Here is a 15,399-nt window from a genome sequence, read left to right as displayed (position 1 = left end):
TTAAAGCCACGAGAATTTGTTGGTCTCTACGCACGATTAATTTGTGCTGATTACTCTTTCTAAATGCATTTATTTAAAATACGGCATTTCAATAAAATTCAAGGTATAGCTTACCCTCTTCCACTTTTCACATCTAGCTTGGTTTTTGCAATTTTTTCACGGCATAAATAGAAGCACCATCTGTAAAGTTGTGCAAGTTTGTTGGTATACTTTGTAATCGTGCATTTCAGCCGTTATCTTGCACATCCAGTCTTTATCACCATATGGTGAATTTGAATATTTTTCTTTGAAGTTTAGATTTTGCACTGAATTTCTAAAAATCTGGCGGTTTGTGATTGTGATGATGCAGTTACTAAATCGATAGGACCGCTGTGCGGTTGTGTTCCCTTGGTGGCAAGTAATCACGGCGATGTTTTCGGGTTGTGGAAGCGGAAATCGAAATACTTCGGAGTTCAGTTCCTCAAAATATTGTAAACATATAATAATCTTGAACTGCAGTCAAATGCTAAATAGCTTTTTTTGCAAAATTCTCAGTATACCAAATATGCATTTTGCTTGTTTGCTTAACTCCGCATAAGAGAGATTTGGGGGAATGATAACTTAAAGAGAATAAGGGATCAGAAACGGTATGGATTAAATTACTATAGTAAATTCCGTGAAGACACTTCGTGATTGCAATGGAGGAGAATGTTCTGGTGGAAATTTAAAAGAGCAAATCAATGAAAATAAAAGTAACAAGAAGAAAATTTAAGTTCCACTTGTAAAACAACAGAATGCCACCTAAGAGTTGTTATTCACTCAGGTAGAAGTGAGGATTGCTTAACAGCCATATCAATGCAGGAGACAAATTCAGACAAAACGTTACATAACGATTCGATGCTGTCGATGAGCAGCGCTGTTGGTTGGTATCATTCTTTCTGGTTCTCATTTCCTCTTTGTTGATTAGATTTTCAAAAGTTTTATGGTCAGTTCTTTCCAATTTTCATTTAAAGTTATACTATTGAAAGAAAACTAATCAAGGTATAGTGCAAAAATTTAAGACTGCAATGAAGATTTTCATAACTAATGTGTAGTTTTAGGATAATTTAAGGAAATTTAAATAAGCACCGAAATGGTATGAATCACATATGACGGTAGCAATATTAAACTATAAATATAATCAACTGTAAAGGTTGTACGTAGAATGTTTTCAGGTATCACTCATGAATCGAGTGAGAATACTAGCATCGACAGCTCGACAAATTTAAGTACCAAATTGTCATCATTTTCAGCACAAAGCACCCATGAAGAACTCGATTCCAAACTACATTACCCTTTAAGAGAGGTATGTTTCTCTCTAAGCGATACAAAAGAGAAGTACTGTATGCAGTAACGTATCAGTTGGAATTCATTACAGCATTCTGAAAGAGATGAAAAAGTGCTGATAATTTCAGTCATGGTGCAAGAAATGTTTTTTAGGAAATGAATGTAACTGAAATTGATGGCTATGATATTTTTGCAAACAAAATGATGACACGTTTGATTGATAACTTACGAGCCAAGCATCTCCATCAAGGTCTTCTCATTCAATTCTTCATCAATAAAAATGACAAAATTTGTATATTTATGCGATGTAGAAAAGAAATAGAGTCAAATAATAGTCAAATTTGTTTATTAATACATCGATTGCTTTCTACTTCAGATGAAAATGACAGAATGAAATTACAGATGATGCTCGGGTGATCCTTATGAGACGTGGTGAAACTGTTTCTGAAGTTTTCCCCAATTGGATAGTGAAAGCCTTTGACGACTCCAACCTCTACGTGTCATAATTGAGAAATTTGCATTAACTTTTAAATAAGTTCAATTAATTGAAGTAGTTCTTAAATAATATAGAATAGATCCTTCTTTATTTTCATTCCTCACTACATCTTTACCAATATTACTAATATTTTTACTACTAATAAAAACCACTTATTTTTAATTCAACTTTTAGTAATTAAAAAAATGACCGGATAAAGGGTGCATTTAATAGTAAGACCAAAATGAGAGTTTTTGAAACTCATCTACCCATTAAAATCTACTCATTTTCAACCCATTAAATAATAACAATGAAAAGTAGAGTGATGTGGAAATGCAAACAAGGGCACTAAAATTATTTTAAAATTAAGAGGTGAAAAAGGAGTCACGAATTACATTTAGGATTAGTGATCGCAAAATAAAGTTTATTAATGAAATTTTTTCAGGCCATATGATCTTAATATGCCTGACACATTGCGAAGATGTGAAAGGCATGATAATTTTTTGGTGATTTTTTCTGAAGTATTAACTGGAATTTTCCGTTGTTTATACAATTATTAGAATTAGCACACAAACGTAACGTCGATAACTTTTATAGTAGCCCAATATTCTAAAATGTACGGATAATTTATTAAGCGGTAATCAGTTTTATAATTTAACGATCCAGTAACTTAGAGAACTTCAGCCATTTACAAAACAAAATCTCTTGTGTCTGAAAATAGTTTCTAATCACTTACTTCTTTTTTCTTTGAAATTTCAAAACTGAACTGAAACTGTGCTGAAGATCGATCCACCATTAACAAACGTCAGCGCACATTTCGCAGCTAAAACTGGCTTTGCCATGACTCAAAACTTGCCAACAATGGTTTATTCAGCACCGGAAATGGCAGTGCTGCAAACTGCTCGACAATTTATAAATGGTGCTGGAATCTTTATGAACTGCTTGGTCGAGCCAGGACTTGTTAGATACTTCTCACCTTATGAATCGAGACCAAGTAATTGCCATTTATCAACATTGCTAAGCAAATTTTATCACTGTTAATCAAATATTTTCCCAGCAGAAAACTTATAAAATATAACAGAGATTATTAAGGTGTCACAATGTCAACAGGAATAAGCAGTCAAAATTCAAAAATTCCACTTAATCAATGAAATACATTAGTGAAATACATAACGAAATAAGCTGCAGTTACTTTTATTTTACTTTGCAAATATCTTCTTGGTAAAATTTCTCTCGAACAGTGTGATATAGCATAACGCAACTGGTCTAAAAAATTCCTTTACCTGAAAGGTACTTATTCGACCTCAAAATATCACATATCTGATATCCTTTTTTTTGAAGATACGATAAAATGATAGCCTTTATTTCTGTTTTCACGAGACTTACTGCTCATTTCAACCACTGTAAGACTGATAATTACCTAAACATTTTATAGTTTTCACAGTCCAACTTCAACAAAAGACTATATATACGATTGAAGACATTAATAGCATTATTGGGAAAGAAACGTTCGATGAATTTGAAAACAGAATTGCGAAGGTTTACATCATTTTCCTTCGTGATTTCCCACCTCCAGTACACGATGTTTTCCAAATACTTTTTAATTTAGGTTGTCTCAAAACTCCAATTTCCACATAAAGCAAGCACTGTTCTGATTGCTGAAGATTGTGTCATCAATGCCATTGTGCAGAAATTCATTCGTAATGGAAATAAGCTAACCACAAAACAGGTACTATTGTTGTTATTCCACCAGAACAATTCGCCAGAACAAGAATGCAAAAATACAGATTGTGTTGAGATGAAACTATATCTCTTGGATATAGTCGATCAGAATGATACGCCGAACTATCGTACTCTTTTCTCTCATACTTTATCCTTACAATAATGATTTCAGAAAATTGAAAATGAAATATAAAAAACTGAAAACCGCGTAGTTCTTAAAAATGAGGCTGGACAGAATTTCCATCCAAAAAAACTATTTAACAATCATTGTACACTGAATTACTACAGCACTCGACAATAAACCAACGGATTCCCCGACTTTCTTTGATGCATTTCGATATTGATAGTAACGGAAAATGGAGACCAAGTTCTGCATCACTACCTGGTTTACAAGGTGTTACACATACCATGTTCAATCAGCCTGATGTCAATTTTCTAATCAGACCAATATATGATTTTTGAATGGTTCATATTTTTTCAACCACAGAGATATAGAACCAAAACATAACTCAATTTCGAGAAAAAAAAAATGAATTGGTTGCAGTACATTTCCAAAACTCTCAAGAAACAACTACACTCTAAATTACATTAATTTTGTACCTCATTTGTTTACATTGACTTGATAAAGATATGATTGATTTCATCCATTTTTATAAATCAAAACATATTTTATAAAATTGTGAGACAGTGTATCTTCCACTACTTCAAATCTCAAATTCAACTACAACCGGAGTAAATTATCCCATCATCATTGCCAATCAAAATACAAAAATTCAAAACACAAAGCGCTTTCTTTTTTAGCGATTTCCCTACCAGTACAGATTCTGGATTGTTTCATATGAAAATTAAAATTTTATTGTTTGCTTTCTGATATACTACAGATGTCAAAAAATTAATTAAGAATTATTATTCAAAATTAACTAAACATTTATCCAATACATCGGATCCTATGTTTCGCCAAAACTCCCATAGATCATTAATGAAGAAATCATTCAGCATCAGACTTAGATTACAGGTACTTCTGAATCTCATCGTAAATAGCTAATACCAATGCACCACCGGTACCTCGAAAAACGTTTGATAATGCGCCTTTGAACATCGCACTGGCGCCTTCGTTTCTAATTATTTTTACGGCACAATCCATTGAATTCTGTAAAAACGATCCAAAAATTCATTTGTCGACTATTTCTGTATTCGAACCAGTGCACGCAAAGAACCTAACGTTATTAATACATAACCAGTTTTATTAATGAAATTTACCGCTTCAAACTACATTGCTCATTACTAATGAAGTCGAAGGATCACAAACAAATGAAAAGGCTAGAAGAATATAAGACAATCTTCCAGATATTTCAGTAATGCAAAAACATGTCTATGTGAATAGCTGAAAATATAACATACCTTGTAAAGGATATCTTTACGTCCAGATTGCATCATCATTCGACGGCGTACAGTATCCCAAGGATATGAAAGTATTCCAGAGCTTACAGTTACCACTTGTGCAATCATCCAAGCGAAGAAGAAGTTCAGTTTCTTTTCACCAGCCACAAGTGTTTTCACAGTATCAAACATACCAAAATAAGCTGCACGATAAATGATAATTCCTTGTACTGATACCAGGAAACCCCTAAAATTCAACAGAGAAATAATATTGTTAAAAATTAGTTTCTAGCAACGTAATGGAGGCCGTTTTTTCCTTAAAAAAATTCTACTGATTTATCATCCTATATATACATTTTTGCCTAAACAACAAATGGTAAAATGCGCTTCAAGCTCAAACTCTGACAAATCTAATTTTCACTTACACTGACAAATTTATAACTTACGAAAGACATGGAACAAATTAACAATAGCCTCACAGCTGAAAAAAGCATAGAAATCTAAGAAAAAATGAAAGCAAATTTTATTTCAATATAAACATAAACCTGAGATGTCATATAATGAAAGCACACCTGTATAATCCAACTACACCATCGGATTTTGCAACCTTCACAATACAATCCGTCAATCCCCTGAATTCTCGGCTATCACCTTTACCGATATCAGCAGCAAGTCGAGTTCGAGCAAAGTCTAACGGGTATACAACGCACATCGATGCCGCACCAGCAGCGCCACCTGCTGCAAGATTACCTGCGAAGAATTTCCAGAACTGTTTTTCCTTGTCTAACCTGAAAATAGTAAATATATATTTCAGTTATAAAAAATAGAAATAATAATATCATATACAACAGTTTTGTATGAAGATGAATTCAATTCAAAAGATAGTAATATCTCGTTATTATCAATTACTTCTTTTCATTAAGCTATTATTAAAAATAAAATTTACCCTCCCATGAACATCTTTTTGAATGTATCCTTGAAGGCAAAATTAAGAGCTTGTGTGGGGAAATATCGGATTACATTAGCCAAATTACCCCGCCATAGAGCAAATAAGCCTTGTTCGCGAGGAACTCGAATCAGAACATCAAGTATACCCTTGTAGCGCTTCTCAACAGCAATTGTTTTCTGAGCATCTTGAACCTGAACGAGTTATCAATATAAATGCATGGAGTAACAACCTGAAATTCAATGAGTCTAATTTGAATCGTCAATTAACTTCTCATATCTAAAATATATCAAGTATATCTTTGTAACGCTTCTCAACAGCAAACAGAATATAAAAATGCAACTCATACTTGCAACAATATTTTCACTCTTTCGATAGGAGCAACTGCAGTTTTTGATATTGCAGCGGCGGTGCCACCGGTCGCCAGGTCAACGAAAAACTTCTTTGGGTCAAAACTTTTAATATCTTGCTTTTTGGATATATCCATGGGTTTGTCTGAAATAAACACGACCAAGTGTAATCATGTATGTATTCATAAAAATAGGCTAAATATCTCATAATTTTACAGAAGATAAAATGATAATGAATAAGTTAAGCAAAAGTTCTTAAGCAAATAAGAATGTTATTACCAATGAGATTTAAAAAATAAACTAAAACAATGCCTAATACTTCGTTTAAAGAATTCAGAAGCAATGAATAGAATACATTTTGCAATCAGTAGACATCTAAGCTAACAGTATCACTAAAATTTCGTTTTATAACAAAAATTTCCCTGAATTATTTTCGGCATAAAATACTTGAATATAAAACCTATTCCATGTATTCTCACAGAATGGTTGCTAGATATTATTAAATTTCAAACACCTGCATTTTCTTTAAGAGGTGACGTTAGTGTTGTTATTTTTCTAGTGGGAAATGGTTATGAAAATGTTGGCATCGGTGATGCGGCTTTTTCCTATTAAACATACCCAATATATAACTAAAAAAGGAAAAGTAATCATTCAGTGAAACAATAAATTTCGACTGCATTATATAACTCGGGAATCAAGATTGGGCAAATATCAAAGTTTATGAAAGATTAAGAGAATTAATATTTAAGGAAAACTATGATCAGATGAAGTCATAAATTAAGCAAGTATAAAAGCATAGGCAAACATGACTTCCCTATACTTCAAGTTTACTAATTCAACAGATTACAAAAAACCTACACTTACAATCTACACTTACCTGTAGTTACAAGCTAAATAAACTTCTAACTAACAACTTCTTTACTCTAAGAAGAAAATCCGATCTGTGAATTTGTTTGTGCTAACCTGATTTAGCATGCAAACTAAAAGTAATGATTTGATACTAAAAATTTTTCTAAGAAGAGTTTCTAACAAATTTGTAGTGAAAAAAACTTGCAGTATAAATGAAGTGGTAAAATTCAAAAGTAGAAAAAATCCAAAAGTAAATCACCTTCCGCCATCTTTGTTGCGTAAAGATAATAATAGTTGGGATTCCTTTCAATCTATTTATATCTGAAATTAATGAAATTGAAGTACAACAAATAATGGCATTGACGCATTGATGACGTCATCAATAAAGTTTCAAATATAATTGATGTCTATCCTATTATTTGCATATAGGAAATAAAAGTATATGGAAGTAGATTATTGCCCAAAAGTTGGCCATCACCAAACGCTTTAAATCTCAATGCAGGTATAATAGAGGTTAGGGTTTATTTTAAACTATTATTAATGAATCGGATATAATAAGATATTACATGGCTTGAAGCGGATGAATGTCTCGAAAGTAACCGTGGAAGAAAGTATAATGGCAGTGACAATAGCAATATCTGTGCTCATTATTTTAAAATTTATTATTTTCCATTCCACTCAAATAGGAAACAGCCCTCTTATAGTTCAGTGAACATCTTCTTGAGAAATAGCATCTAACATGTCAGAGTGATTTTAATGCTTTTGTACGGTGATATTGAAAGCAGAGAAATACGTATCACCAAATGATGATATCAGTAGGTTGATTCTTTATATCTCATAGCAAAGCATAAATATTAATATTCTTTATTGCAAATCGAAACAGTTCAACTTAACTTTCATTGTACTTACATTTGAGGCTTCTTAAAAGATTGTTAATTGAGTTAACAATCAATCTATCTAATTAAAGAAAAAACAAATCGATCTTGTTTACTTGAAGATCTCATAATGTATAAGTCTCCTCCTGATAATTTTAACAACTCGTAGAATTCACAAATCTGTTGAAAAGAAAATTTTTTGATAAATTATTCAAGACATACAAGAAATTATTATCAGGAAAGTATCGAATCCGGAATGGAATGCTGTCGATACCTTCTTCCTTCTCCTTTCGCATTCACAAACACAGACACACACATATACACACATACTTAAGAGAACACCGTGATGCCACTTTCTCCCGGAGCGGTGAACCTCCTGCCAGTGCGGGGGAGACAGACGGAGAAACTGATGGTGTGCACAGAGAGGAGAGAGAGGGAGAGGAAGGACAGACATGTCTGTGATGGATAGTTGCACTTCTTTCATCCGTTCGCTCTGCAGTGCATCCGTTCTACAATGCACTGGGATGTGCACTTCGTGCGGGTCGCTCAGTTATCTGCACGTAGGGATTCTGACGGCTTGCAGATGGACGAGTGGTTGCTTTGCATGCACATTGCACGTGCATTGCTTTGCAGTGACCTACGTTTAGCTGTACAAGTGGGAAATAAATGAATGCATGGAATGACCTATGGTACTAGCGTAAAAAAGAGTTATGTGTAAGTCTTACGTACGAGCATGGGAATTTGCTAATCAAAAAGTTTTTTTTTAATTTATATATATCTATTTCAAAACCATGTGCAAACGCCATTGCAAATAAACTTTCCTTGAGTGATAAGCCTTCCTTCGATGATCGATTCACTGTGCTATACGAAGTTTAAATCATTCCATTCGTTAGGAAGACTTCTCGAAAAATATCTCTATGAAGCCATGGAATTAATCCACTATTAGTGCTCCTTAAAGCTTAAGTTTTTTTAACAGTCACGAAGAAATAAGTAGCATAAGTATACAAGGAAATCCCGTGGAAAATAGCTTATATAATACTATTCTTTTACTAATACTATTCGCAATGAGTTCGTATTACCGGTGCCCAGAAGCACCTGTCCTTACATAACACTCGTTGAATAATTTCAAAGACTTAATTTCACACTTTTTCTCCAATTTCGTCCGACTTCGGCTCCTCACTTTTTGACATTACTTGTAAATAAAATCTTCTGGAATGGTGGTCAGTGGTTGGGTTGAACAATGTGATTTAGAAGCATGTATAGTTAGTTCTTTTAGGAATTCTCGGCTACAGTCTCATTTCCATCTGTTTTAAAGTGAATTCAATTGTCTCAATGAGTTGAAAAGTACAACGTGAGATAGAGATAAAAAGGATTAATCAGTGTAATTCGGAGTTTGACATGACTACAACTAATTCTGTTCTCAATTCTATTCACAACACTAATAGCTAAGTTTTTCAAACAGCTCCAGTCAGTCAGTAAATAAATAATCAATCTTCGAACAAAACAGCAAGTTCTTAACAGGGAGTAAGAACTTTTGAAAGAAAGAATACTTGTGAAACTCGAATGTGTTTTGAAGAATGAGGAGGCGAATGGGTTCTGATAAGATATTTTATAGATAAGGAAGATTGATTGAATCGGTAATATAGAAAAAGAAAAATGTGGTGTAATGCCAAAACATTTCTGTGTAGGTAATTTTGATAAATATTATTAGTAATATTTTTATTAAGTAAAAGGATTTGCATGGATAAGAAAATTCATATAAAGCTAAAGCTGTAGTAATGTATCTGGTTTGATAATGTCCAATTAATCACACTTCTTATTTCTATCTAAAAGTGCGATAATTGCTCTAGCTAAGTCAGATCGATCAAATCTTCAGTTATATAAGAGGACGACGAAAGAATAGAGAAGTAACTTGAAAGAAGGTAACTTTGAAAATAACCCAAGAAGATGGCAAATCCGGAGCTTTAAAATACCCCAGTCTAACATTTTTGTACATTATTTTCGAGAGCAAATTTCTTCATGTTTAAAGTTTGCCTAGTTTAAATCATGTCACCTAATAGTTGATAAAATATTATTTAGTGAAAGAAGTAAATGAAAAAACAGTAAAGAAAAAAGCGATTACTACCAGAAATATTTGCCATTTCCGCTGGATATTTCAAGCTGGAATTTTTTCGTACATCAAGTAACTCTTCTCATTAATCTAACGTTTTTCCAGTAGTATCGCTTTTAAATAGATAATAAAGTAGAAAAAAAGTAGAAAGCAAACAATATAAAAAAAGCAAACAATATATTCATAAGTAAATAAACTCGAAATTCAATCACTATAAAATAGATGTTTCGATTCATATCGAAAACATAGTACTGAATCCTTGAAAAACCCTTGAATTTTTTTAAAGCACCAGACTTGTACTAATACAAGTTAAATACAAATTACTGCAAAACTATTACTGATTCTCCTTGACTACTTTAGTAACTTATCTGTAACCTTTATTCTGATTAATGCACTAAATAAGAATAATCATAGGAAACATATTTGTTGTGAAGTTCCTGCAAATGCAGTATGATACTGCAATATGGACACATCTTGTAACTATCAATATAATTTGATTATTCCACTTCAGAACATTTTAGCAATCTAATTTTTAGTTGACGAACTTCACTATCTTAATTAAGCACTACCTACATTTGTGGTGATCTCTTGTCTCGTTCCCCTTGCAGTTTAGTGTTGCAGCTGCAGTTCTGCTTCTTGACTTACTCGAAATGCTTTATCAGCCATATCTATGTTAGATTGTGGATTGAGTGCATACCGCACAAAATGAAATGATCCCCGCGCTATAATCTCCACACCTCTACCGTTTCCTTCAATCTCGTGGAACTTCTCAAGTTAAATAGGGTAATCAGATTTCCAATTGATCTGGGCAAGTTGCATAGCAGTACAGCAATTTTCAAATTACGATTTTTTTGAAATGTCGTTGTGGTACGATGATTTTTTTGAATTACTGCAGTTATTGTGAAAGTGGATGAGTTCATTAAAATTATTTTAAATTTCAACTTGTCCTCACTACTGTTCCCATCCGGCAACTATTAAAGGCCAGGATGCGAGAACTGGAAGAGACAGATAGGTAAGGTCAAGAATTAGTATGCCTCATCCTTAAGAAAAAGGGCTCAAGAAGAGCTCAAAAGAACCGACTTGAAAAACTGAACTTCAAGTTCTTATTTTTAGCATGGGCTAGAGTATATCTCGATTTAAAGTTGTATTTTACTAATGTATTTTTGCGCTTTGTAAATGACTTTTATACATTATGTTTTTCATTTCATTTGGAATAATACTACTTTTGGTTTCTATTTCTAGTTGATGAGCAAAGTGGCTTCGATTACAATACGTTTGGAAATACAAGCTGATGCACCGTTCATTAAGTTCGAGTTTGTTGATTCTAACGGTATTATTTGTTTATCTAAGCACATGTTGTAGGATAATAATAATTTTTGGATAGTGTTCTTGATGGTTAGAAAGGTATGAAGTAAATTGTTTGAAGTCTAGTTTTCCTGTAGTTCTATTATGATAAAATTTTAGAAGTGAAAACTAAGCGACAACTTGAAAAGAAATCAATGGCTGAAAGGACGAAGCACAAGAAAGTAAATCCGCGGCCTAATAGTGAAGCGGATTCCTTCCAACCAACTGCAGTGGATAAGACGGCAGAATTGGTAACATTGTTTCTTGAAATTTATTAAATCTAGCTAGAAGAATTTAGTTTTTTTTTTTTTTTTTTTCCTGCTGATGTATATAGCAAAACTTATTTCTCTGCATTATTATGATGCCTTCATGAATACATTTGAAACATATGCTATTACATGTTATTTAGGTTGATCAAGCATCGAAGCAAGTACAGTGCTTAGGCAATCGCAAATACACAGAAGTGATTGTGCAGACTTTCTCAAAAGATCAAAGAGTATTCAATAAAGAGAAATCTCTTACTCTCGATGGTCAAGAGGAGCCTTCATCCGTACAAGCAATTGCTTCCGGTTCTTCTCTTTCTCTAGGAACAACTGGGGAAGTGCGAAATGAATCGGGTTTGTGTTAAATGATTATTTTATCTGAGCTTTATTAGTTTGTGATTTTACTCATGCTCTTCCCTATTCGATTTTGCCTGAAGCATCGTGGTTCAGACCAAATCGATGTTTAGGGAATTTACTGTCTTAAGCGATTGATGAAGTCCACAATACTTATATGTCAGACATTAAACCACTTTGTTCTCGAATATGACATCTCCTTTTCCAGATTTATGCAATATATCATTCTTTTCCGGAAATCCATTTGTCGAAAAAACGTCAGGGATTCTTCATTTTTACAAAAAAAGGTGACGTTCTTTCGATTGTGTTGAAATTCGAAATTTCAGCAGTTATCTTATAAACTTATTTCTTGCAATTTTCCAATTCAACTATGTCGTTAAATGAATAAAATAAAAGAAAAATATCTTCAGAGAAACGAATTCAGTAGATAATGGAAGTGATTGTTCAATATTATGCATGTTAGGAGTCCCATCGTTGCTTTCATGTCGCGAGTTGTTAAGATTTATTACTCCAAGTTCACAATATATTACTGCAATGAAAGTGATACGTGATTCAACACCAAATCAGTATATGGTTATTATTAACTTCCGATCTCATGTAAGCCCAGATTTTAATAATTTTCTTCTCTTAACATTTGCAAATAAAGTCGAGTCGAGCAAATAAAGTCAAAAAAAAAAAAATAAGTCGAACATTTGGATTATATTTATTGTTCCTTTAAGATAATATTTATGATCATCGATAAAGAGTGAGATGGAATAATAAAAATACTTCTACGTTTTTCAGGATGCTGCTGTACGTTTTTACGATGAGTACAATGGCATAACATATAATGCAATTGAACCAGAAAAGTGTTCTTTAGTCTTTGTTCAAAAAATTGAATCGGTATATTCTCTTGATCCATATTTATTCTTGTAATATTGTATTTTTGTTACACTTTTCCTGTTTCTTAAATACCTTCTTTTTATCTTCGATTTTTTAGTCACCAGATTTATTTCTCTGTAATGGAGTTCATTTCTTAAAATTTTATGAGTTATCTAATATATGTTGTAAAGAAAAATCAAGATTGGAGGAAGAGAAGAAGGAAGGATTTCTTTCAATTCTGAATCTTGTGTTTCTCAAGAGTTTGACTTTTAAGGTTCGTGAAGAAGCTGGTGGTAGCTTGCCTGCTGAAAACATGACAGAATTGCCAACATGTGCTGTTTGTCTGGAACGTATGGATGATGGTGTGCTGACTATTCTATGTAACCATACTTTTCATGCTGAATGTTTAGAGCAGTGGGCGGACACGACGTAAGATGTAGTTTATTAAATAGTCTTAGAATTCTTATGTTGAATTTTTCTATCTGCTCATTGATGATACTTTCAGATGTCCAGTATGTAGGCATAATCAAACGCCTGAATTGGTGGCGGATCAGAAGTGTTCTGTTTGCGGAAAAACTACGGATTTGTGGATATGCTTAGTTTGCGGTAATATTGGTTGCGGCCGATATGTAGAAGGTCATGCTTATAGGTTAGCATCTCAACCGAAAGGTTATGTTATTGATTAATTATCTACGATCTTAATCGTATGTTGCATGTCTTTCCAGTACAGTGATGTTTATTTGCTTATAAATGTCACTTATTTGCAGAGTCCATAGTTTGTACCTTCCTTTATCGTTTTGTCTATCTTTGTACACACTTAACGACTGAGTAATTTCTGCATGTTATATTTGATTTGACAAATTGTTAATGGAAACAGATTCATTTTATATATCATTGCAGACATTTTGAAACAACTTCACACACATTTACTTTGGAAATTGGTGGTGAACGTGTGTGGGATTATGCGGGTGACAATTATGTTCATCGCTTGATACAGAGCTCACCTGATGGCAAAATGGTCGAATACAGGAGAAGCGGTGTTAGTGATAGCGGTGTATGTTCTCCTAAGCAATTCTGGAAAACTATTTTTTTTTTTAAAAAAAAAGAAATATCTTGATAAAAAAATTGGCTTTCTTTGTCTGAATCTTAAACTTGATAAAGATTTTATTTTTCTAGGAAAATCCAGGCGAAAAATTAGAATCGATTCAGTTGGAATACACTTGTTTGCTTACGAGTCAATTGGAATATCAAAGGACTTTTTACGAGACCAAAATGAACGAACAAGAACGACTATTTAGCACGTTAGAAAAGCATAATCAGGCTCAGGTTTTGTACTATATGGGATAAAGTTTGCAGGGTTTGAGGAAAAATTCAATTAGTCACTCATCAAAATGTCATCGCCTCTTGATATTAGATGAAGTTGTTTCATACATTACTACGTTTTGACATACTTCTCAGGATGTTAAAATGTCTCTCTTTTTATTCAAAATAACAATTTGGCTATTTAACAGAAATTTGGGAGACAAAACCTTTTCAAAGTTTTAAATTTTAATAGGTTGACAATCTTGAGAAAGAAATGGAGGTAACACGACAGGAATGCGATGAATTAAAAAAAACTTTAGCTTCTTGTACACAACAACGGCGCACTATGGAAAAAAAGTGTCAAAATATTCAGAGTAAATTGAACAAAGTAATACTTCCTTTCTAAATATATGTTTCAAACTATTTTATATTTACCATTAAAACTGTGATTCGCAACCGTTTCTTATCCTATACAAAGTTCTTCAGTTTTTTACTTGGAACGGAATTCAGATTCAAATTAAAATTATGTGGTTAGTTATCGGTTGGCTAGTGGTTACCCAATGTTTCTTGTAGGTGTTTGCTGGTTGTTATTGAAATTATGAAACTTATTTACAGGCATTAGAAGAATTGGCAGAGGAACGTGCTTTAAATAAGTTATTACGATCCGATCAGGAGAAGTGGTCTGCGAGATTAACAGAAATGGAAGCAAAAAATGCCAGTTTACACGAGAAATATGTTTCTGTAAGTATCATTTTATCATTCCTTTATTACTTATTAAATCGAATTCTAATATTATGTTTTTTTCAGACAGTTAATGATCTCAATGAACAAATTCGTGACTTAATGATGCACTTCGAAGCCGAAGCTAAAATACAGGATGCAGTAGAAATGAATAAAGTTACCGAACAGGTTGTTCTTTTATGTTTAATTCTCTTGAACTGGGGAATCATAACCAATAAGGTAACAGTTGCGAAAAAAGTGGTCGAATACTGTTTGTATTTTGGATCATTGTAACTAATTATTAGTTACAACGTTTATTGTTAGTTAATTTATTATTTGGCTACTGTGTTTTTCAAATTTCGAAAACATTAGATTTTTGTTTCATTTTTCAGGAAATTAATGAAGGTAGCGTAGTTGTGGCAAATCCACCACAGCGTACCCCAATGCGAAATCGGAGACGCAGGAAGAAGTAATTTCAGCACATCACTGAAATGTGTAGAAAAGCGATTATTTTCTTTTATCTCTTCCCAATTAACTATGCTA

General features: G+C 32.9%; 4 protein-coding genes across 5 annotated transcripts; 2 read left to right on the top strand and 2 right to left on the bottom strand.

Moving 5' to 3' along the window:
* Window positions 1–409: 409 nt before the first annotated feature.
* Window positions 410–3,964, top strand: Bm10447 (Uncharacterized protein; the record flags this gene model as incomplete). The annotated part of the gene is made up of 10 exons (XM_001900007.2): window positions 410–470; window positions 803–901; window positions 1,194–1,324; window positions 1,459–1,555; window positions 1,708–1,804; window positions 2,226–2,286; window positions 2,564–2,774; window positions 3,216–3,319; window positions 3,390–3,509; window positions 3,791–3,964. The coding sequence occupies 10 exons, from the start codon at window positions 410–412 to the stop codon at window positions 3,962–3,964; spliced, it is 1,155 nt and encodes a 384-aa protein (XP_001900042.2).
* A 547-nt stretch (window positions 3,965–4,511) lies between these two features.
* Bm6046 (Uncharacterized protein) lies at window positions 4,512–7,296 on the bottom strand (the record flags this gene model as incomplete). Its single annotated transcript, XM_001900006.2, has 6 exons — window positions 4,512–4,652; window positions 4,904–5,129; window positions 5,455–5,670; window positions 5,829–6,022; window positions 6,178–6,323; window positions 7,287–7,296. 6 exons carry the CDS (start codon window positions 7,294–7,296, stop codon window positions 4,512–4,514), a joined length of 933 nt encoding a protein of 310 aa, XP_001900041.1.
* Window positions 7,297–8,411: 1,115 nt separating this feature from the next.
* Window positions 8,412–9,092, bottom strand: Bm17506 (Uncharacterized protein; the record flags this gene model as incomplete). The annotated part of the gene is made up of 2 exons (XM_043078696.1): window positions 8,412–8,549; window positions 9,048–9,092. 2 exons carry the CDS (start codon window positions 9,090–9,092, stop codon window positions 8,412–8,414), a joined length of 183 nt encoding a protein of 60 aa, XP_042934630.1.
* A 2,165-nt stretch (window positions 9,093–11,257) lies between these two features.
* Window positions 11,258–15,329, top strand: Bma-brap-2 (Uncharacterized protein; the record flags this gene model as incomplete). Of its 2 annotated transcripts, none has more annotated exons than XM_043078694.1 (14): window positions 11,258–11,342; window positions 11,477–11,607; window positions 11,766–11,973; window positions 12,182–12,260; window positions 12,384–12,570; window positions 12,757–12,855; window positions 13,109–13,263; window positions 13,340–13,483; window positions 13,735–13,888; window positions 14,011–14,160; window positions 14,390–14,524; window positions 14,752–14,877; window positions 14,944–15,045; window positions 15,249–15,329. In XM_043078694.1, 14 exons carry the CDS (start codon window positions 11,258–11,260, stop codon window positions 15,327–15,329), a joined length of 1,836 nt encoding a protein of 611 aa, XP_042934628.1. The 2 variants fall into 2 exon arrangements, with proteins under 2 accessions (XP_042934628.1, XP_042934629.1); XM_043078695.1 differs by having other exon boundaries at window positions 11,304–11,319.
* Window positions 15,330–15,399: the final 70 nt, after the last annotated feature.

This window comes from Brugia malayi, assembly GCF_000002995.4.
Source record: "Brugia malayi strain FR3 genome assembly, contig: Bm_v4_Chr2_contig_001, whole genome shotgun sequence".
In the NCBI taxonomy this organism is placed as follows: domain Eukaryota; kingdom Metazoa; phylum Nematoda; class Chromadorea; order Rhabditida; family Onchocercidae; genus Brugia; species Brugia malayi.
Note: the sequence above shows the minus strand (reverse complement) of the source record. Positions and strands in the feature narration are given on the sequence as shown.